Source organism: Monodelphis domestica, chromosome 4, assembly GCF_027887165.1.
Source record: "Monodelphis domestica isolate mMonDom1 chromosome 4, mMonDom1.pri, whole genome shotgun sequence".
NCBI classification, from domain to species: Eukaryota; Metazoa; Chordata; class Mammalia; order Didelphimorphia; family Didelphidae; genus Monodelphis; species Monodelphis domestica.
This window is the reverse complement of record NC_077230.1, coordinates 377120551-377143735: the sequence shown is the minus strand read 5'-3', so window position 1 is coordinate 377143735 and position 23185 is coordinate 377120551. Positions and strand designations below refer to the sequence as shown.

Genomic DNA, 23185 nt, shown 5'->3' with positions numbered 1-23185 from the left:
CATATTTTCACATTCCTTTTTATAAAAGGATGACCTAATTTTTCTGGATCAAAATAACAATGTCCAAAAGTTTCCCTTCTTTTTTGATCAGTTATACAGTTTTAAAATTGAAGAGCAAAGAAATAGTGAAAGAGTTAAGAACAGGCCTGCTTTGGAGCCAATCTTTAGCTTGTCTGTGGTCAGGTAAAGTGCCCACATAGTTGGAATGTGGTTGTTCTTTCCCTAGGCCTGATTTTTAAAATTATCTACTTTTGTCTTCCCCTTTCATCCCTTATAATTATTTCACGTAAAAATAAAGGGGGAAACAGAAGGGACAGGACAGTGTAATTTCTTCTGTATGGCATTCATTGCCATCCTTCAGTAACTGCTGTTTGATTTGGAAGCTGCCTTCACTTTCTGTAACAGCTATTTGACTCTTAATAGAGGTTTTGGGGGTGGTAGGACTTTTGGGTTTGTTTCAAAAACCAATGCTTCAGTTTAGAGTTTTCACTCTTAAATGGAAACAAAGCAGGATTTGCTAAAATTCTAAACAGATCTTTTCCAATCTCTGAAAAGTCAGCAAATTTTAGACATGGTTGTTTTGAAAAGCACTTAGTTTTAGTCACAAATTGTAGCATAATGGAAAAGAACACTGGCTATGCTGTCAAAAGATTCTGAATTTGAATTTTGGTTCTGGGATTTTATTACCTGTGATCTTTGGGCAAGACATTTCTGGACCATTGCTAATCTTTAAAATGAGAGGTTTGGACCTAGATGACCTCTAATAAGGTTTGTTCCCAGATCTAGATCTCTTAAGATCTTACTTGGTGTGTGCTTTGGATACTCTAGCATTGTGGTTTCCATTGTAGTGCTTATGCTATGCTATGCTTCAACCTTAGAATTGTAAGAAACCTCAAAATTGATAATATTTGTTAGCAGAGGAGGCAAAGGTGGTGAGGCCAGCCTTCCTAGCTAGCAATGGTGAGAACTAAGATTAATTAGGTCACTTGTGGTTTGTCTTCAAACATAAATTGAACTTTTAAGCTCCTATGTGGAAAGACAGTTTATGAATACAAAATAAAGATCTCCAATGTGTTGGAGATCTGCAATTTAGGAAGAGATCAGCATGGAGAAAGGAGAAAATCATCTTAGGTGACTTTGTCCAAAAAGCCTTGTACGTTCAGGAGTGAGGTTATGGGTGGTAAGTCCAGTTCTAGTCATCTCCCTGGGATGAGTTCTATAGGGAATTGGGGAAAACAGATTTGGAAATAGGTAAGTTGAGTAGAATATTTCAGGCTAACAGATTGTTATGGAAGTTGGGAATGGAAGAATACAAAGCTTTTGCAGAATGATGCTTAACTGGAATGAAAAGAGGCTATATAGAGCAAGTGCAGAAAATAAGTGGTGGAGAGCCTTAAGGATCGCAGATGTGGCATGGAAGGTGAGGATGAAACCTAGGAAACTATTAAATAGTTATAAAAGAAATTTTCATATTTCATTACAGTGTGCTTGTGAGATAGGGAGAGAGCAATTAATTAAATTCATTTCATAGATAAAAAACCTGTCGATTTGTCTGAAGTAACACCATAAGTTACTGGGGAAGATGGAGAATTAAGTTCTTCTGAACTGAAATTTCCTATCTAAAATGTGTACCACACATAATAAATCATTGTTTTGCCTTGTGACCCTCATTCTACTTTAGATCTTTTGGTTTCAGTACTTGGGAGTTTAGGTGAAGGATAGAAAGAAAGGAATCATGAAACCTGGCAAGAGGGGTTAGTGGATTGGCAAGAGATTTCAGTGCAGTCTCTTGTCCTGCTGAGACAATATTGCATGGATAGTAGTCCTGAGATCTTGATCCTATTCCCAGCTCTGACACCCTTAACTAAGGATGAACAAGTCTTTGGATCTCAGTTTTCTTCTCTGTAAAATGGGAGTTTTTGACTAGATGATCTCTTGGAATCTGCATTATTTGTGTTGCAGTATAATAAGCAAATGGATCTCATAGATATGTGACTGAACATTTATTGTATTTCTATAAATTGAATCACTTAAAATGCATTAGAAGCTATTTTAAGGAATCTCTTAAACTACTTGTGTAAGATGAAAAACTTCCTAGCTTAAAATCTAGGTTTATAAAACTATGTTATTTTCTTAAAGTGAAATATATAACAGTAAAGAAAGGTTTTTGTTTATTTTCATCTTTTTTCCTTCCTCTTTTTAAATATTTAAATTCAAGTTGTACACAATGCACTTATGCATTTGTTTTTTGGTTTTCAAACTGCAGTAAATGAAGCTATTGAGACCAGGTAACTTAGTTTATTTTTTACCCTATGATAAGCTTATTCCAAAATTCTAGGGTGGATATTTGTGAAGAGGAGAGAGGACAGTAATTTGTTTCATTGCTTACCACCTTCATTGCCATTTGAGTAAACTGATGACTTTTTTTCTGTGTATGTATCTCCTGGAAAGAAAATATCATTTTCATTCAGGATATATAATTCATACTTTAAAAGTATAAACTGCTATTTACACTTCAATGCCTTCCTCACAATCCCTGTTCATTTCATTGTTTAAAAACTTCATTTAGTCTTTTTATCACTTCATTAGTGAGTAGAATTTCTGTTTTGGCCTGGGGGTAGTTCTGACCTTTTAAATATACAAAGTTGTGGTGGTCTCTTTAGGTAAGGAAAAAAAATATGCTGGGTGATACATACCCATTTCATTTGCAAAGTGAATAGAATGGTTGAGTCTATTGCACAGCTGGCATGTTTCCATCATTAGAAGATTCATTTTTTGATAAAAGGTAATTTAGGATAATTATAAGTTACATGGTCTCTATTCCCTATATAGTTAGCCCTTCCCCCTAAGTCAGTCTTAAGGCCTTGGGGAGCAGGTCACTCAAAGTGTGAAATTGATCTTACAGTTTACCATCAGCTCTGATTTCATATTTGCTTTGTATACTCAAAGATATTTAGTCCATTAAGAGTCTTAAGATTTCAAAGAAGTAAGGTTTTATTGACTATTAAAATGCTTGATTATTTTTGTTAAAGACAAAAGCAATCCAAAAGAGCTTATCTGTTGATTTGAAGAATATATATATATATATATATATATGTATGTATATATATATTTTTTAGCTGTGACTTCAAAGACATAAGTCTATTCATATTTCCGCTTTTAACTTTATTTACTTTGGAAGATAGGGAATAAAGTGTATGAGGTTTGGAACTGAAGAGGAAGAGCATGAATTCTCTAAGCACTAGAGTACCACAACTGAGTTTTGGATTATGTGGGCATATGTAAGGAGATGGGGAATATAGCATTATCATTGGCTGCTGTAGTTTAAAGGATTGTGTTAGGAGAACCCCATACAAACACAACTGAGTTTTTTAGTAGAGGAAAAGTTTACTCACAGGCAAACAAGTTATCCTTTACTGTTTTTCTGATAACCCATTTATTTTCTACTTTGCCCAGACTTTTTTTTACAAGTAGAAGTCTACATAAGCTGAGGACAAGGAGAAAGTTTTAACTATTGTTAAAATTTTTTCCTTTTCTATTCTACATGGGGAAAAAATGTAATTCAGTTGCTACCTTTTCACTTGGCCTGCAGGGAAGTAAGGAATATGAGTGATAGATAAAATTTATGTTTCTTTGCTTTTTTAACAGCTAGCCAGACCTTAAGATGACAGTAGCTACCCTCCCTTCATAGTCAGTTAACATATGTGAGTTTCTTTTTGCATGCCTAGCAGTATATAGGACAAAAAGAATATATAAACAGAACTGAACCTGGTTGGAGAGACAAGTTTACATAGAAACAATTTAAGGAGATTGTGTGTGTAGACATATATGTGTGTGTATATCTGCATATACACACACATGCAAGGTCTTATATACATAACATTAAATGTATAAAAACTTAGGTACAAGTTTAGGTTGAATTTATCAATGAAGCCCTATTGGACTTGAAGTCAAAGCAGGACATTGAAAGATAGCTAGTGGAAGTTAGAAATGTTTGGGGGGGGGGGGGCAGCTAGGTGGCTCAGAGGATTGAAAGCTAGGGCCAGAGACTGGAGGTCCTGGACCTAGCTATGTGACCCTGGGCAAGTCACTTAACCCCATTACCTAGCTCATACTGCTCTTCTTCCTTATAACCAATACCCAGTATTAATTCTAAGATGGAAGGTTTAAAAAAAAAAGTTTAAGGGAGAAGAAAGGAAGAAATGACTCAGCACCTTGCAGTCACCCCTTCTCTTTAGGAAGGGGAAGGTGGAGAAATGCTAGGGTTTTTTATAGTTGCTGATTTATCAATAACAATGTTACTAGTTTTGGGTTCTTTGAAAGATTCATTAGCTACCCCCTTTTTTGGATTGTGTCAAAAATTCATATCTTATCTTTAATCAGTAACATTTATAAATAATCAAAGTATCCTGGTAAATGTCACCTGTGATTGTACAGAGCAGGTTGTGTGTGTATGGTACATATATATATCTTCACACTTGGTAATGAGGTTGTATGCAAAAATTTGTGCTGTGAAATGTCACAAACGGTATTTTGTTTTCTTATGCTTGGTTTGTTGGATAAAAGTAGATGATTGAAAATTGAAATCCAGGTATTTGTCTCAAAGGCTTTTTCAATAATCACTATTCAGTCTTTCCAAATTTCCAAATTGACTACTTTAAGTTAGAACAACTCTTTCTAGCTTTGCTTCTTTTTTCATGGAGTAGTGAAATGACCAAAATAGACAGAAAAGCCCAAGCACCTGGATGATCAAGGTAAAATCTCTTAATTTATATTCTGTGAAATGATCTGGCAATGTGGTATTGAGTATCATTATATTTGGAATAAGACCTGGGGGACTGACTCTTGGTTTGGCCTTTGGACAGACAGCTATCAGTAAATTCATTTCTGTGAACTTTAGTTTTGTGAGAAACTTTTCAGGAAACTTTTCCTTTGTCAGGAAAGCTAGGTTTCCCCCCATCTCCCCATGAAATTGAAGCCTGCAGATATTGTGATTTACTTAAAGTTATAAGGTTTATTAAAACTAGAATCCTTATCATCTTGGATAATTGGAAAAACTTCCCAGATTTAGATTCTTATATTTAAATGTAAAGCTGACAGTGATGACACCATTTGTCATATTGGGAGTATTAGAAATTGAATTTTCTATAAGAGGCTTCTATAAAGACTTTTTTGGACATCATTATTGTATCCTATCTTCACAATCCTCCTTGGCATTAGTGAAGTACAATTAAGCAAAACAGATTATCACACTTAAGACATGTCTGATAATATCTATTTTGCCCTTCACTTATAATTCATCACCTCTTTACTGAGAGGAAAGACAAATTCAGGATTATAGTTTTAGAGTTGGAAGAGACCTCAGTGGACTTGTGAATGAGGAACCCACGGCCCAGAAATTAATTTACCCCAAAGGTACTTGGGTACTCAGCAGAGAAGAAACACAAACCTAAGACCTGGACTGACTTTTCCATTGTAATATTGCTTTGTAATATGCTATATCAGAACAGTTTTTTCATTAGAAGAAATGTTTATATTCCAATTTTTTATCTTCATACAGAAAAGGAACACCTGTTGTGCTAGGTCCTATTCCTGGATCATTTTGTATGTGGATTATGTATTTTTCATGCATGTTATTGGGCCTCTTTTACTTTTGTATTCCCAGTCAGAGGTTCCTGGACTATTTTTCCTTCTGGCTTGGAGTGTTACTTGCTGTTGAATAGGTTGACCGTGTTCTATGTAGACAGAAATTCTGCTTTGTTTGCTATGGAGTCTTCTCCAAAGGAAAGAAAAGCTGGAATTTAGGAGTGCTTCTGGAATATTGTGTGTCAGTATAGTAGTTTTCCTTAATGCCAAGAATATCTTGAATACCTTGAGCTATATTCTTTATTTGGTTATCTACACTGTGATTATCCTATAGCTGCAACATTCTGTGACTATTTACTGTTGAATCTCAGTAAAATAGGAAGCCAGTATCATTAAATGCTTAACTCACTTGGCATTGCATAGATTTCCAGAACTTCCAGTTATTTACTCCATTGACAGAATGGTACTTTTCCATTTCTCTGTCACGTTAGAGGAGTCTCCAAAGTAGGGCCGAGGGCCACATGTAGCTCCTTGAGGCCGTTTATCCGGCCCCTACCACACTTCCAGAAGGGGCACCTCTTTCATTGATGGGCAGTGAGAGGAACACTGTATGTGGCAGTGCCCCAAAGCACGAAGTTTCTCACAGTACTACTTCCAGTGACATAATCCTTTGTCTCCTGGCACCTTTTTCTGAGAATAACTGAATTATGTGGCTTAATAATGGAAGACATTAGCAAGGATGAGCTGTGATCTGGGAGAGGGGATTCTACACTGTGTATACTGCTGCTAGGTATAGTGGTGGTGGTGGTGATGGGCCTGTTCAAGGTATGACAGGCCCATCACAGTCAGCGCTGAATCCTCTGCTATCCTAGACAATGGCATATAGATTTGTTCATAGTTTTTTTTTATAGTCCAGCCTTCCAATTGTCTGAGGGACAGTGAACTGGCCCCTTGTGTAAAAAGTTTGGGGGACCCCTGCGTTAGAGAGTACTGTAAACTCTTTGGGGTCGGGGACTCTTGTTTTTCTTTGTATCACCAGTTCACTGCCAAACTCATGGGAGGTGTAATGTTTATTGACTGACCACCAAGATTTCCTGTTTTCTTTTTTCAGTCACTCTAGTTAGTACTCTTCCTCTAGTCTTTTCTAAGGACCACTTTAAAACAAATAAGAATCTGTTTACCTTAGAGCTTTAGAGTTAGTATATTTTAGTAGGTGTTTTGAGGCAGGATTTGAGCTCAGGTCATACTGATTCTAAATATAGTGTACTTTCTAGTTGCCTGAGTTTTAAATTTTTTCATAAAACTATAATAAAAGTAATTTTAATTATCTAAGGTATGTAGGATCAGAATGCCTTGGATTCCCTTCCCCCTTCTCAATAGTGTTTAGTAAACTTGTGATTTCATTTCCTTTTTTTTTTAAATCAATATAGATCTACAACAACTTTTGAGTGTTGTCTGGGCACTGAGAGATAAAAAGGGCTTTCCTAGAGTCATGTGTGTAGTATGTCCCAGAAAATTAGAATTTGAACTAGTCCTTCTGATTCTGAGACTGGTTTTCTCCAGTAGGAAGCTTTATCTCATGAGTTTTTAAGTATTAAAATGACAAAGGGAGAAAGTTGGCCACTTTGAATTGTTGAATGGAAAAGTCCTTATTGTTTCCAGCTATGTTTAAAGTTTTAAGCTTTGGGATACAAACATTGTCCCTTGATGTAGATTATACTCTTCGTAGGGAGATGACACATATTTTAAAAACTTATAAAATCATATAAGAAATGAAGAGGCCTGAGAAACTTTTGGGGTGGTAGGGCACCTGAATTAAATCTTGCATGTGTGGAGAGTCCATTTCAGAAGTGGAAGATACATTGAGTTAGAAAGCAAGATCAGATGAATGAATGTAAAGTATTTGCATTTGTCTGGAATTTAAGTTATTTAAAAGGGATTATCATAAGGCTGAGATATAGGTTAAAATTAGTTTGTGGATGGGTTTCAGTTCTGGGATAAGGAGTTATTTTATCTTGGAGGCAATTAGGAATCACTGAAATTTAAGTTAGAGTCTATAGAAAAACCTCACCTTAACTAGTTGTAACTTTCTGTTCAATAACACCTTTTAACCAACATAGCTGTTATTTTGGTGCCTATTTTTTCTCCCAGAGTAGTGATAAAGAACTGGTGAAAGAAACCTGAGTAGTATAAAATGTTATAACCCAAGTTGACATTCTTAGGTTTATTGTGAAGGTACACATATCTTGCACCCCCCCCCCCAATTTCCCATTGAATAACGATGCTTCTTGGGTCCAGGCCTCTTTCCTCTCTATCCTTAAAACTGGTCTTTTTACCTCATTCTTTTTCTTCAGTCCATTTTTTACGTAATTGCCAGATTTTCCTAATGTTTAGATCTGATCAGGTGATTTTCCCCTAGCTCAAACATTTTTAGCTTATTGTTGCTATTCAGTTGTTTTAGTTATATTTGACTCTTGATAACCTTGTTTGGGTTGCCATTTCCTTCTGCAGCTCATTTTAGAGATAGGAAACTGAGGCAAACAGGGTTGAGTGACTTGCCCAGGGTCACACACCTAGGAAGAGTGAGACAAGATTTGAACTCAGGTCTTTCTGATTCCTGGCCTGGCACTGTAGGCCACATTGTCACCTAGTTTCCATAATCTTTAGCTCCCTAGTTTTATATAGTAAAAAAAAAAAATACAAATGCCCTAGGCTAATGTTGGTATACCTTCACAGTCCAGCCTTATTTTCCATTACTAAAAATGACAAAGAAAGACTCATTTGAGTTAAGTCTTGCCTCTGACATGTACTAACTGTGGCACCATGGGCAAGCCACCTAAACTTTACAGAGCCCTCAGACAACTTCATAAGTTAAAAATGACTTGCCCGTCTGCATGGGGGGGTGGTGGTGGTGTTATATACTTGGAATTAGAGGTAGTAATCAATAAGTACCATTGCTTACAATAGAGGCTCTATATGTTGGGCTAGGTTTTGAGAAGATGAATGAAGAAACAGTCTGTCCTCAAGTAGCTTTCAGTCAGGAGAGACAATGTGCATACATATATACAGACTTCCACAGAGTATTGGGAAGCTAAAGTGATCAAGAAAGGTTTCATATAGAAACTGACATTGAGTTTTGAAGGAAATGAGGGATTTGAAAAGGAGGGGATAGAGGGATGACATTCTAGGAATGGGGAATAGCTGCAGTCTATGCAAAGATGTGGAGGTGGGGATGAAATATTATATTTTGGGACCAGCAAAAAAGCCATTTTGACTAGGCTGCAGAGCATGATCATGAGTATAATGTTGGAAAAATATGTTGGAGCCAGGTTACAAAGGGTCACTTGCTAGCAAAGGAATTTGCATTTCATCCTGTAATTAATTAGGGGCCCCTGATTTTAGTGAGTAAGGAAATTATGTGGTAATAGTTACTGTAGGAAAATCAATTTTGCACTTTTGTAAAAAATGAAATGCAGAAGGGGGGGGTGATGGTCTTGTTGAGTTAGGGAGACCTTTCATGTCCTAGTGAGTGGTGATAAGGGACTAAATAGTGGTTGGTAGCAAGAGAGGAGGAGTTCAATGAAATCATAGATCCAAGAATCAAAAGTGTTAAGATCTAGAAGGGACATAGCAGGAATTCTTTTTTTTTTTTAATGTGTGCTATTGTTAATTTATTATTTTTTAAAATTTTTATTTAGTCAATTTAGAACATTATTCTTTGGTTACAAGAATCGTATTCTATCCCTCCCTCCCTTATCCCCACCTCTCCCATAGCCCAGGTGCAATTCCACTGGGTATTACATGTGTCCTTGATCAGAACCTATTTCCATGTTGTTGATGTTTGCATCAGGATGTTCATTTAGAGTACATCCCCAACCATATCCCCTCGAACCCATACAATCAAGCAGTTGTTTTTCTTCTGTGTTTCTACTCCCACAGTTTTTCCTCTGAATGTGGATAGTGTTCTTTCTCATAGATCCCTCCAAGTTGTTCGGATCACTGCATTGCCACTAATGGAGAAGTCCATTACGTTTGATTGTACCAGTGTGTCAGTCTCTGTGTACAATGTTCTCCTGGCTCTGCTCCTTTCACTCTGCATCACTTCCTGGAGGTTGTTCCAGTCTCCATGGAATTCCTCCACTTTATTATTCCTTTTAGCACAATAGTATTCCATCACCAACAGATACCCCAATTTGCTCAGCCCTTCCCCAATCGAAGGGCATCCCCTCATTTTCCAATTTTTTGCCACCAAAAGAGCGCAGCTATGAATATTCTTGCACATGTCTTATTCCTTATTATCTCTTTGGGAGTACAAACCCAGCAGCATAGCAAGAATTCTTAACCTGGAGCTTATGAACATATTAAAATTTTATTAAATTTTAATTTATTTTTCAAAAAAAAATAATTTAATTATTTTGGAATATTTTCTCATGGTTATGTGATTCATGCTCTTTTCCTTCCCTCCTCCTTCCCCCTTCCCAGAGCCAACAAGCAATTCCACTGGGTTTTATATGTGTCATTCTCTGAACTTATTTTTAAAAAATATTTTAACAACTATTGCAAAATAACTAGATTCTTTTGTAACCCTTGTATATGTTTTATTTTAAGCATTTAAAAACATGATTCTAAGAAGAGGTTCATAGAATTCATCAGACTGCCCAGGGGGTCCAGGATAAAAGATTAAGAACACTTGATCTAGTATAACTCATTTTGTAAATGAGGAAATAGAAGTCTTACTTGGATCAATTTAAGTTTTCTTTTTGCATTGCTTTAATTTTTTTTCTTATTTTTCTTCCACCTCTCTGATTTTTGAGTTCTTCTGGTTCCTGAGTTCAATTCCCATTTTTCTTTAAAGTTTTGCATGTGGTTGCTTTGGCATTGTCACTTACTGAATTTGTTCTTTGCTCTGTCTCCATAAAAATTTTTTGTGGTTAGGAGTTTCTTTTGTTGCTTCCTTATTTTCATAACTTTTTTTTTTGCCTGTGAACTGGGAGTTCTGAAAGCTGCTGATTCTGTCTCCTTTGCTGATGGCTTGCAGGGCATAGAACACTGTGAGCTATTTTGCTTTTGGCCTAGGGGCTTGAGAGGGCCAAACTTCAGGGCTTCACTTGTGCACTGATGCTAGGACTTGGGACTTAAAGAGAGTGGGTGTGGACTGCTCTGCTGTTTTGCTTAGGCAGGGTCCTAGGATACCAAAGTTGGCCTGGGTCTGGGCTTAGAACCTGGTGCAGTAGGTGAGGTGAGTCTGCCAGCACTCCTGTGCACTTTTACTTTGGTTTCCCCCTTATCCTGTGAAAATTGACTTTCTGCCTACCTTTCAAGTTGTTTTCAGTAGCGAAGGGCCCCCTCCCTCTATCTCCTGGTTGGTTCTGTGACTTGAGTCTTTTTGAGGTACTATTTTAAGATTGGTTTCTGAGGATTCTCAGAGTGATTCTGCCACCTTGGCTCTTCCCCTTCAGGAAAAAGAAGTACAAAAAGGTTAGTCCAAGGCCAATTTTGGATTCAAATCTAGGTTCTCTGACTTCTGTTTCAGAGTCTGTACCATGATGTTTTCAAATGACAGCCCAAACTGTTATTCTCTGATCTTGTCTTGTATCCTCTGCATTTTCACAGGCCAGAAGCACATTTGTATACTGTCTTTTTACCATTTGAAGTCTTTTTCTTTCAGAACCAGCGTAGTTGCCACCTCCTCTAGGAAGGCTTCTCCACGAATCCCCAGCAGAACATGATCTTTCCTTTTTCAAATTTTCTTAGATCTGCATCTAGATTCTTTTATTGTACTTTTACGTTGTAGCTGCTTATTTTTGTATATGTCTCATCTACCTCCTTGAGGACAGAAACTGTTTTCATTTATTGGTATGACCAGTGCCTAGGATAGATTTTCCTCCAAATAGTAGAATTGAGGTAGTAGTGATTTTTTTCCCCTTTAAACTCAAGTTTATAGAATAGTAGTTCATGGCATATGCCTTTATACCCTTGCTATTAGGTAGCATAGGTATTAATACTGAATGTGAAATGACTTGCCTAACATAGTCAAGGCTTTGAACCTCAGGTCCTCTGATTTTCCTTTTACTCCTTTCCCTTCAATGCTTTTTCATCATCCCATCACATTAATTTTTTTTTTAAACCCATACCTTCCATCTTGGAGTCAATACTGTGTACTGGCTCTAAGGCAGAAGAGTGGTAAGGGCTAGGCAATGGAGGTCAAGTGACTTGCCCAGGGTCACACAGCTGGGAAGTGTCTGAGGCCAGATTTGAACCTAGAACCTCCTGTCTCTACCATCACATTAATTTTACAGACATCACTTCATCTATTTTTCGGCACCCTTGCCCTCTTTTTTCCAAGTTCTTTGTAGCATAGTGACAGCTGATTTGAAGTAGAAAAGTTGAAGGACAGCCCTTATCATTTTAAATGTTTTTCACTTGTGATGCCTTTTCCCAGAGCCTGTTAATTCCAGAAAATACATAATCTCCCTTTTCTTAGGACATACAAGCAGACTTCATCAGTTTAATGTGAACTGTATCTTAAAGGACTTAAAAACTAAGCCCTATTTTTGAAATATTTTTTTCAAAATATCCAAAGATGTAGAAAGCTTGATGCTTATAATTTATTAGTATTAGTTAGTATTTGAATATTCTCATGGTGTACAGTGACTTTTATTTTAATTTTCTATATTTAATTCAGGATTTTATTTCTTCATTGCTGACCTTGCAGTGGAAATGGAGAAAATAAACATTTTACCATGGCAAAGGAGACTAGTTTATTTTAGGGGAGCAGGGGAAGAGATAATACAAAATTGTTTTTTAGTCTTTAAAAATGTATATGGGGGTAGCTGGGTCTCTCAGTGGATTGAGAGCCAGGCCCAGAGATGGGAGGTCCTGGGTTCAAATTTGTCCTCAGATACTTCTTAACTGTGTGACCCAGGGCAAGTCACTTAACCCCCATTGCCTAACCCCTACTGCTTTTCTGCCTTGGAACCAATACTCTGTATTCTAAGATAGAAGGTAAGAATTTAAAAAATGCTTGTAAACTCCTTAAAATATGAATGATGTTTTGGAAAGTCATAATGCATCAAATAAGGTATTGAAACTGCTGTGATAGAGAGGAAGAGTAATTACTGATTTGGGATTAGAAAGAAAACCTGAATTTGCTTTTTGGCTTTGAAATTAAATGAGCATATGTTCTTGGGCAAATTATCTTCTTGAGCCTCAATTTCTTTCTTTTTTTTTTTTGGGTAAATGGGGATGATACTACTTTTTCATCCTGTGATGGTTGTGAGTATAATAAGTACATATAGAGCACATTGTAAACTCTAAAGCACTCTAGAAATATGTATTGTGCCTCTGCTTAGGAGATTTCAGAAGGCTAGAAGTGGACATGTTTATCATTCCATCTAGAACAAACTATTACCCTTAAGCTCTAGTATTCTTTTTTAGCTTTTCCTACCTGTTAGATTCAGTCAAGCCTTTTCAGGCAGTGGCACAATTTTTTTTTTACCTCAGCATTCGAACATTGATGATTAATGTTAATCACCATTTGAATCTCACATGAAGTTGAAAAAGCACTCCAGTGATTAGGATCTTAGATTTGGATCGAGGAAAAGGGAATAAGCATTTATTAAGGGTCTAAAACATGCCAGGCATGGTACAAAGGGCTTTAAAAATATTATCTCATCTGAACCTAACAAAAACCCTATGAGGCAGTTGCTATTATAATCACCAACATCCCTACTTTACACTTGAAGAAATTGAGGCAGATAGGTTGAGACCTGGCCAGGGTCACAGAGTTAATAGGTGTTTGAGGCTGGGATTTGAACTCATGTCTTCCTTATTCCAGGCCCAGCGCTGTTAAATACTGTGCTTTCTGGCTATCTCTCTGTATCTCTGGCTGTTGTCTCATTTGGAGTCTACTGACATGAAACTACTAAGCAGCAGAGCCTACATTAAAACCTTAGAACTTCTATGTAGTGCTCTTTACACAATAAAGATGACAGTATCAATAGAGCTGCTGTTGTAGTTAAAGTAAAACTTTTCTTGCAATGGAGAGAAGATTCTGAGATAATATAGAAATAAAATCATTTTGTCTGCTTAGTGTGAGAGAGATCCCATATTATAAAAAAAATTATGCATATCTTTTGTTTCATATTCTAAAATTTCCCCTTCCTCCTAATTTGTCTTCCTCACAAAGATCAATTAACAGAATTTTATTTAAAGAAAAAGTCAGCAAAGCTAATCAATACATTTAAACAAATTTGACTATACACAAGTGTTCCATACTCAGAAGTACTGCATAGGAGTAGGAGGAAATGTCTTTTTATATTTCTTGATAATTTTGTTGCATTCATTTTTACTTAATTTACTTACCTTGTTATCATCCTGTATATAGCTTACTTCACTTTATATTGGTTTCTGTAGGTCTTTTCATGCTTCTCTATATTCATTATATTTGTTGTTTATTATAAACACGACATTACCATAGTTTAGACATTCCCTAATTGATGGACACCTATTTAGATTCCAGTTCTTTGCTACCACAAAAGGTATGGTTATATTTTGGTTATTTTGGTTTATTTAGAGCTTTTGGTCAGTGACCTTTTGGGGCATGGAGGATATATAGTCTTGGAATCTTTGGATCAAGGGTTATGGATATTTTAGTCACTTTGCATAATTCTAAACTGCTTTTCAGAATGATTGTGCTATTCAATTCAGAGTTCCTACAGTGCATGCTGGATGTGAGATGAGACCTCTAGGTTGTTTTGATTTACATTTATTAGTGATTGGAGCATACTTTTATATAATATATAATAGTATAACAAAAAATAGCTTGCAGTTATTTTATAAATTTTTCATATCTTTTGATATGAACTTGTCTCAGTTGTCAAAATGCATTTTATTAAGTGCCTACAACATACTAGGTATGGTGCTAAAACAGTGTGCTTTCTTATTGAAAGGCTTTTGGAACACTCCCTTTGTTATTGTTAACATACTTGTTTAATTGATCTGTTAGAAAACCAACATTTTCTGTACTAAAATTCCTCTTATTCTCTTCTCTTAAAAAAAAAATACATCTAACTAATAGAAGTTAATAGAAGAATACAAGTTTCAGAGAAGTTGCTGACCAGCATTGGTAGAGGGAATGCCCTCCCTTAGGAATTCCCCCTTATCAATTAAATCTTAGGTCTAGCCCCTAATCCTGTATTACAGTAGATAGCTACATTTGTCAAAAGACTGTGGTATTTTTCCCCATCCATGATATGATTTTGTGATCTGAGGCACGTCATTTTCCCTCTTTGAACTTCAGTCTTTTTCCCTATAAAAATGGGGATTATGGATGAAACTTTTCCAGCTTGCTAGGATCAAATGAGTATATGTAAAGAGTTTTGTAAATATTAAATGTAAGATAGTATTGTAGTAGAGGCATCTTGCGACTCAGTGGGTCAGAATGTTGGGATTTGGAATTTTGGGGGGAAAAGTGAAGTTTTAATACTCTGAGACACTTTGATTCTTGGTTGTTAATCACTTAACCACATTGTGCCTCAGATGTTGATGGAAGTCATAAACTTCTATTAAGTCCTTTTTATTTTATATATATATATATATATATATATATATATATATTGCCCACAGATTTCATGATGCCCCCAGTTAACCAGCTAGCAAATGTTACAGGTAGGGTAGCAAGTGAGAAAGCATTGTTGGTTCAGTGTGAGCCTTCCTTATTTCTTGAAAAACCACCCACTGGTGAGTCAATCAAATCTTCAATATTTTGTTGGATGTGTTGTGCCCCATACCCTGGTGGCTGTTGTATTGTCAGGGCCTTGTGTTAAACATCTGTTAAGGATTTGAATTTGCTCTTTTTTATTTTTCCTCCTCCCCTTTTAAAAAAAATATCTTGTCTTGGATTTTATACTTTTAAAATATATTATTAACGAATGATAAATCAAACTCAAAGATAGCAGCTTTCAATTATAGCTGATTGTCAAGCACTTGTGGCTCCTGAGGAATTAATGTGGTCTAGAGTTAAGAGGAGATCTATATTTGAGTCCTGCCACTTAATGGTAGGAGACCTTAGACAAATTGCCTAAGTTATGTTTCCTTGTTTTCCTTGTGTGTAAAATGAGTTCTAATCTAGAGCTTTTTTGTAAGATTTCCTCCTAGTTTTTGTTCCTGACTTTTTATCTTTGGATGGGGTCCTGGTGTGGTTGCTCTTTCTTTAGCTGTACACTTATACTTGAAGGTAGTTAAGGATAATGATCCTTGTGTCAGGATAAAACTAGATTAAAAAAGGTTCTGTTTAAACAATCTTAGGAGACTTGTCTCTAGCTATAAGGCAGGAATTATTCTTGTTTTTCAAAGTATAATGCTCTGTTATGGTTAGAGGCTAAGTAGGGTTGAGATGATCTTATTTGAGAAGGATGTAAATCTGATTAATTGTCAAATAATGTATCTTGGACTTGCAAGTTGGCTGTAGAAGATTTATTAAGTACTGCTATCATATCAACTCTTGAAACTGGGGCGGGTGTTATTGAAGGGAATTGGAGATCGGCACAAAGTATTTTCATCATCAACACTGGTATCTTTTAAATGAACAAAAGTAATGGAATCTTAGAGCTAGCACTGAAAGAAATTGTAGAGAACATATATTTTAAGCTTGTTTTACATATGAGAAAACTTGACCCAGAGGTGCTAAGTGACCTTAGAAGTCAAGGTCACTTAGCTGGTTAAACACTGGGTTAGTCATTAAGACTTGGGTCATATATCCAAGGGTCTTTTCTACTAAATAGCCTGAATCAAACATTGTTAAGCTGCATTATTCTTTGGGAGGCAGTGATGTATATAATTCACCAATATGTGAATTGAATAACTAAGATTACTAGTCAAGTCCTAGGGAGTTGCCTAGTATCACAAAGCTGATAATTGTCAGACAGTATTTGACTTCCATATTCCTCACCCCAGGCCTTGCACGCTTTCCAAGTTAAAATGTCTGCCTTTGTGTCTCTTTTTCTATGTAAGATGTATGTAAGATGTATGTATTTCAAGAACACTGTCTTGCTTAATATTGGCCAGAATTTTATGTTAAACTTTTAAGGTAAATTGTAATTAGCTTACTCTATAATCATGCCCCTTCTATAATAGGATTTCTGACTCAACTGCAGATTGCCATGACTCCAATGTCTGTTACCATATCCCTTGTTGTACATCTTATTATTTAAAAGCCCATTATTGAGAACCACTACCAATAAAAAACAATAAAAAAGTAATAGATTACTTGGTTCCCCTTGGTGTGTAGATAGAGGCTTTTGATTGATCTAATCATTAAATATATTTTTATGTGGCAAAGATTATAATGATAGAAAGTACTGTACAGATATATTCAGTTTTGCAGAAGTAATATCAGAGTTGTCCCATGGTTATTTCTTGTTCTCATTACATGACTGACCTGCCACATTTACTATTCACACATTTTTTTCATATTTTATTATGCAAAACATCATTATTATTGGTTATGTCATAAGAGCAAAGTCATACATAACAAAAAACCCAAACTAAAATCCAAAATTACTGATGTGAAAGATGACTCCAGTGGTTCTTTTTCTGGAAGTGGATAGCATTCCCCATCATCGGTCTTTCAGATCGTCCCAGATCATTGTATTGCTGAGAGAGTAGCTGAGTTTTTACAGATAATCATTGTTCAATATTGCTGTTATTGTGTACAATGTTTTCCTAGTTTTGTGTTTATTATGCTTAATTCCTGCAAATCTTTCCAGCTTTTTCTGAAATCATCTTGCTTCTTATAGCACAATAGTATTCCATTACCAACATGTACTACAATTTGTTCAACCATTCCCCAATTGATGGACGTTCCCTCAATTTCCAGTTCTTTGCTACCACAAAAAGAACAGTTATAAATAGAATGTGTACAGGTTGCTCCCCCCCCCCCTTTTTTTTAAATCTCTGGGAAAGAGACCCAATAGTGGTATTTATTGGATCAAAGGGTACGCACAGTTTTATTGCCCTTTGGGAAGAGTTCTTAATTGCCCTCTAGAATGTTTGGATCAGTTTATAATTCCACCAATAATGCATTGGCGTCCTAATTTTGCCACATCTCCAACTTTTACCACTTTAGTGCCATATTGGCCAATCTGATAGGTGTGAGGTAATAACCTCAGTGTTGTTTTAAGTTTCATTTCTCTTAACTGAGTGATTTAGAACATTTTTTCATATGATTATTGATGACTTTAATTTCTTCATCTGAAAATTTCTTATTTATATCCTTTGACCATTTGTCAATTGGGGAATGGCTTGTATTCTTATAAATTTGACTTAGTTCTTTATAAATTTGAGAAATTAAACATTTATCAGAGACATTTATAAAAAATGTTCCCCCAATTTTTTGTTTCCCTTCTAATCTTAAATTTTTATTTATTTATTTATAAGCCCATACTTTCTGTCTAAGACAGAAGAGTGGTAAGGGCTAGGCAATGGGGGTCAAGTGACTTGCCCAGGGTCACAAAGTTAGGAAATGTCTGAGGCCAGATTTGAACCTAGGACTTTCTTATCTCTATGTGTGGCTCTCAATCCATTGAGCCACCTAGCTGCTCCCTTTCCCTTCCTAATCTTGGTTAGATTAGTTCTGTTTGTACAAAAGCTTTTAAATTTTATATAATCAAAATTATTCTTTTTACATCTCAAAAATACTCTTAATCTCTTGTTTGGTCATAAATTCTTCCCTTCTCCAAAGATCTGCCAGGTAAATTATTCTGTGTTCCCCTAATTTAGTTATGGTATCACTCTTTATGTCTAAACCATTTTGACCTTATCTTGATATAGGGTGTGAGATTGGTCTAGCTCCCAATGTTCCCAGCAGTTTTTGTTAAAGTTGTTAAAGAGTGAGTTCTTATTCCAAAAGCTGGGATCTTTGGGTTTATCAAACACTAGGTTGCTAAGATCATTTTATCCCCATATATTGTTTAACCTACTCCATTATCTGCCTTTATATTCCTTAGCCAGTACCGAATTGTTTGATGATTGCTGCTTTAGAATACAGTTAGATCTGGTACTCCTAGGCCTCTTTCCCTTCACAATTTTATTTGTCTCTTGGCAATTTGATTATAAATTTTTTGGAATATATTTTTGCTACTTCATTTGTGCAAATTTATCTTTGGTAATATGCTGTGATCTCTTTATACATACTATGTGTCTTTCTATTATTGCTCTTTGAGTCACCTGTAAGTTTGAATCTTATCTGTGTTTTAAAGTGAACTTTTGTGGTAGAGATGAGTTTGGTCAGTAGTTGAAAGTGTTTTGCAATTTCTCCAAAGCAGTACTGTCCATTCTCTTGCTATAAATTCTGGACCCAGCTCATTGTGGCCACCTGCAGGACCTATATGTACATACACTTATCGAACTACATGTCATCTAGTGCTTGTGTTTTTGGCTTTTTAAAGCCAAATCTGATTGTTTTTCCCCCTCTAAGCCACACAGGGCCTGACACATATTAGGTGCTTAATAAAAGCGTCTTGATTTGACTTAATGATATCACATCAGATTTGGAAGATTGGCATTCATTGGAATGAAGTAATCAGCCCAATGTTAAATGCAAATAGAAGCATCTAGAGAACTTTAGCATATATAAGAAATCTTCAAGTTGGAGATAAAATATTGGATAGTCTCCATGATATCAGGAAAGCATCTGTGGGGTTTTATTTCTATAAGGGAATAGTATTTTAACATATGCCTGGGTGTTACATGGGGGTGTGGGGGGGTGAAGTCTGTTTTTTCTTTGAATCATAATGGTGTTTTTTGTGTTTTTTTTTTGGTGATCATCAGAAGCAGAGCAGGATGTTGTATTATCAATATACATGACTGACAATTTGGTTTGTTGAAAACCTGTTTTCACTAAGGATATTCTTCATGTATCATTTTCATGAATATTTTATAGCTGTGAAAAGAACATTATTGACGTCCTCACTTGCTATTTTTTGGGCAATATTATTTGTGATCTTTGAAATCATCTCTTTGAGATATTAAATTATTCCCCCAATTAACTTTAAAAATTGTTATCTTCAGCTTGGATTTGTTCTTTATGTATTTGGTCAGGTCCAGCTGTTCTTCCTGATGTCATCTTAAGTGCCATTTCCACTTTTAGCACATCAAAGAATGAGGTGAGTTATGTTGTCAATAATGGGACTAGATTAATAAAGAAATAATGGCAAATACTTCATTGCACATTTGTTTTTTTAGAATTCATCTATTTAGGCTTTGAGACTTTAGATGAAATGAGGATGTGACTTGGTTGAGGCAGTTTGGCATAGTAGAGATAGTGCTGGTTTTTTTTTTTTTTTGAATGAGGTAGATCTAGATTTGAATCCTGCTACTTCAGCCTGAATTTTCTTTAATTTCTTTATAGGGCTAGTGTGAAGAGTAAATGAGCTCATGTGTATAAAGCATTTTACAGATCTTAAGATGCAGCTACTATCAAGGTGTAGTAACAGATACTGAATCTCAAACTTTCTGAAATTTCATTGTTCCATTCTGCTTTTTGTTGTTTTGTGAGGTGATGCTTATAGGTGCTAGGGATGTAAAGACAAAAAATGTAGCCCCCTAGAGCATGGAGACTACACTTTAATGGGAATGAAATAATATGTACATAGATTCATATAGTACATAGAGTGTTAGGGTTCAAGAAAAGGTTTAGACAAGGAGCTCTAGGAATATTTCATAATAGAGAATACTGGATCGGAGAATGGAGAACTTACTTTTATGTAATCAAAATTACCTTGTTTGGTCATGAATTCTTCTCTATCCATAGATCTGATAGATAATTTCTTCCATGTTCCCCTAATTTGCTTTTGATATCATGTGCCCATTTTGACCTTATCTTGGTAAATGACTTGATGTTGTTCTGTTGCTTGTTTTCATCAGATTACTTTCCAATTTTTTTTAGCAATTGTTGTCACCTAGTAAGTTCTTGCCCCAGTAGCTGGGATCTTTGAGTTTATCAGACACTAGTTTACTGTGTTCATTTGCTTTTGTATATTGTGTACCTAATTATTTTTTATCCAGTACCAAATTCTTTTTTTTAACCCTTTGTCAACATGGAAATATAGAAATCCCCAGTTTACTTAGTTTAAAGGTAGAAACCCCAGGTTTTGAGGAGAGGTTTCCCCCTGAGGGAAGGTCCCACTTCACCAGACAATAGACATCCACTTCAGGTGGGGAGGTAAATACCATCTGAAGTCAAGTAGCTCTTTTGTCTCCAGAAGCCTTTCCCAGTATATCACACCCTCCTTCCATACCTTAAGCTTGGGAGACTGCTTGTGCTACCTACTGGGCCAAAGCTGAAGTGGATGTCAATTGTCTGGTGAAGTGGGACCTTCCCTCAGGGGGAAACCTCTCCTGTGACAAGGTCAAAACCTGGGGTTTTTACCTTTAAACTAAGTAAACTGGAGATTTCTATATTTTCATGTTGACACCTTCTATCTTATATGTGTATTGGTTCCAACGCAGGAGAGTGGAAAGATAAGTGACTTGCCTAGGGTTACACAGCGAAGAAGTATCTGAGGTCATATTTGAACCTAGGACTACCTGACTCAATCAACTGTGCCACCTAGAAGTCCCCAGTACCAAATTCTTTTTGTGATTATAACTTTGTAGTATATTTTGATACCTGGTACTGCTTACCTTTATACCCTTATTTTTTCATTGATTCCCTTAAAATTCTTGACTTTTTCTTCCTTCAGATAATTATTATTTTTTTCTAGCTTTTTAAAAAAATTCTTTGGTATTTTGATTGCTGTGATATTGAATAAGTAAATTAAGTACTATTGACATTTTTATTATATTGGCTTGGCCTATCTGTGAGCAAGTAGTATTTCTCCAGTTATTTAGATCTGTATTTGTATGAAATGTTTTGTAATTCTGTGTGACTTGTCAGGTAGACTGTATTTTATGCTGTGCATTTATTTTAAATGGAATTTCTCTTGGTTGGTAATATATAGAAATGGTAATTTCTGTGGGTTTATTTTATATGCGGCAGCTGTGAAGTTGATTCTTTTCACTAGTTTAACTGTCTCTCCAAGGTAACCATCATATCACCTGCAGAAAGTGATAGTTTCATTTTCTCCATTGCCTATGCTTATTCAATTTCAAGTCTTTTTCTTACTGCTTATCATAGGTTTTTGTTGTTGAGTTGTTTAGTTGTCCAACTTTGGCCCCATTTGGAGTTTTCTTGTCAAAGATACTGGAGTTGTTTGTCATTTTCTTCTCTAGTTCATTTTACAGATGAGGAAACTGAGGCAAACAGGATGAAGTGACTTGTCTGGAGTCACATAGCTACTAAGTATCTGAGGCCTGACTTTAAAATAAGGGAGATGAGTCTTCCATGACCTATATATACTCTATCCACTGTACCACCTAGCTTGCTATAGGTATCATAGTTCTAGTACTCTATCAAATAATGGTGTTAATAGATATCTTTCTTCATACCTCCATTGATGTTATTTTCTGGTTGATTCCCATTATATAAATAATGCTTGTTCTTAGTTTTAGATACTGCTTATCATTTTGAGAAAAAGCTACATTCTTGTGTTTTTAATGGGATATGGGTGTTGTAAATTGTCAAAAGCCATTTTTTTTTGCATTTATTGGAATCATGGTTTTTGATATTTGTTATGATTAAGTCAGTTACACTTTTCCTAATATTGAGCCATACCCACATTCCTGATAGAAATCTAGCCTGCTCATTTTTTGTAACGTTTAGTGCTATGTCTAGAACCTTAGTACAGGAGGCTTCTGAGTAGCAAACCTTTGGTCTCTTGTTTTCTTGAATTTGATGAACCTCCTATTTCAAAATGTCTTCAAAATGTCTTTTTTCTACCCTCTCCTATTTCCCCCTGTACTCATCTTCATGTTGAAACCATGAGGTTTAATGGTGAGTTGCTTTGGGGAAATCTTGGCTTTTCATAGATTTCCCTTTCTTGATTCTTTGCAACAAATAATTTTAGTGTACAAGCTAAACTTGTCTTCATAGAGGTTGGTTTACTCAAACTTGTCATGAACAACAACAACAAAAAAGGCAAAGTGACGCAGGAAATGTTTCTTTTTTGCCTTTAGGCACACCTTTATTACCCAAACCACCTACATATTTCTTTCTTCTGACGAGACCCATTGAACTCTCCTGACATCTTTGAGACATTTTTCTTTTCTGGTTTTATTTTTTGTATCATTATGGATCTGATTTTATTCCACCAGGGAATCAACTCTTGGTTGTTGGAGAGATCTTACATTTAGAGTATCTATTGGTCATTTGATGTAGGTAGCCCCCCAAACTATATGCTTAAGAAAAAAAACACCGTTTATTCCCCCTTTTCCTTAACTGAGGAAAGGGACTGCAGAGGTCTGAGTAATGTTTTGTATTTTTATCTGTTTGGCACCTTCTAAATTCATTCATTACCTAATGGCTGTCCTTTTGGTTATGATCTCTGTATGCAGCTCATCTGGTCTTCAGACAGAATTCTATCTGTTGTGAGGATTGTTCTTGGAGCTTTTACAGCTTAGTAGAACCTGCCAGGGCTATCTAGATAACTTGACATAATTG

General features: G+C 35.8%; 1 protein-coding gene across 3 annotated transcripts in view; it reads left to right on the top strand.

The window, feature by feature from the left end:
• Window positions 1-23185, top strand: part of YTHDF2 (YTH N6-methyladenosine RNA binding protein F2) — a 77550-nt gene that overhangs the window by 9791 nt on the left and 44574 nt on the right. Inside the window, exon 5 of one of the 3 annotated variants that reach the window (XM_007491484.3) lies at window positions 19687-19751. The exons of the other annotated variants lie outside the window; for them this stretch is intronic. Coding sequence (XP_007491546.1) covers window positions 19687-19716 — 30 coding nt within the window. The 3' untranslated portion in view covers window positions 19717-19751. The remainder of the gene's footprint in view (window positions 1-19686; window positions 19752-23185) is intronic. 3 annotated transcript variants of the gene reach the window in all.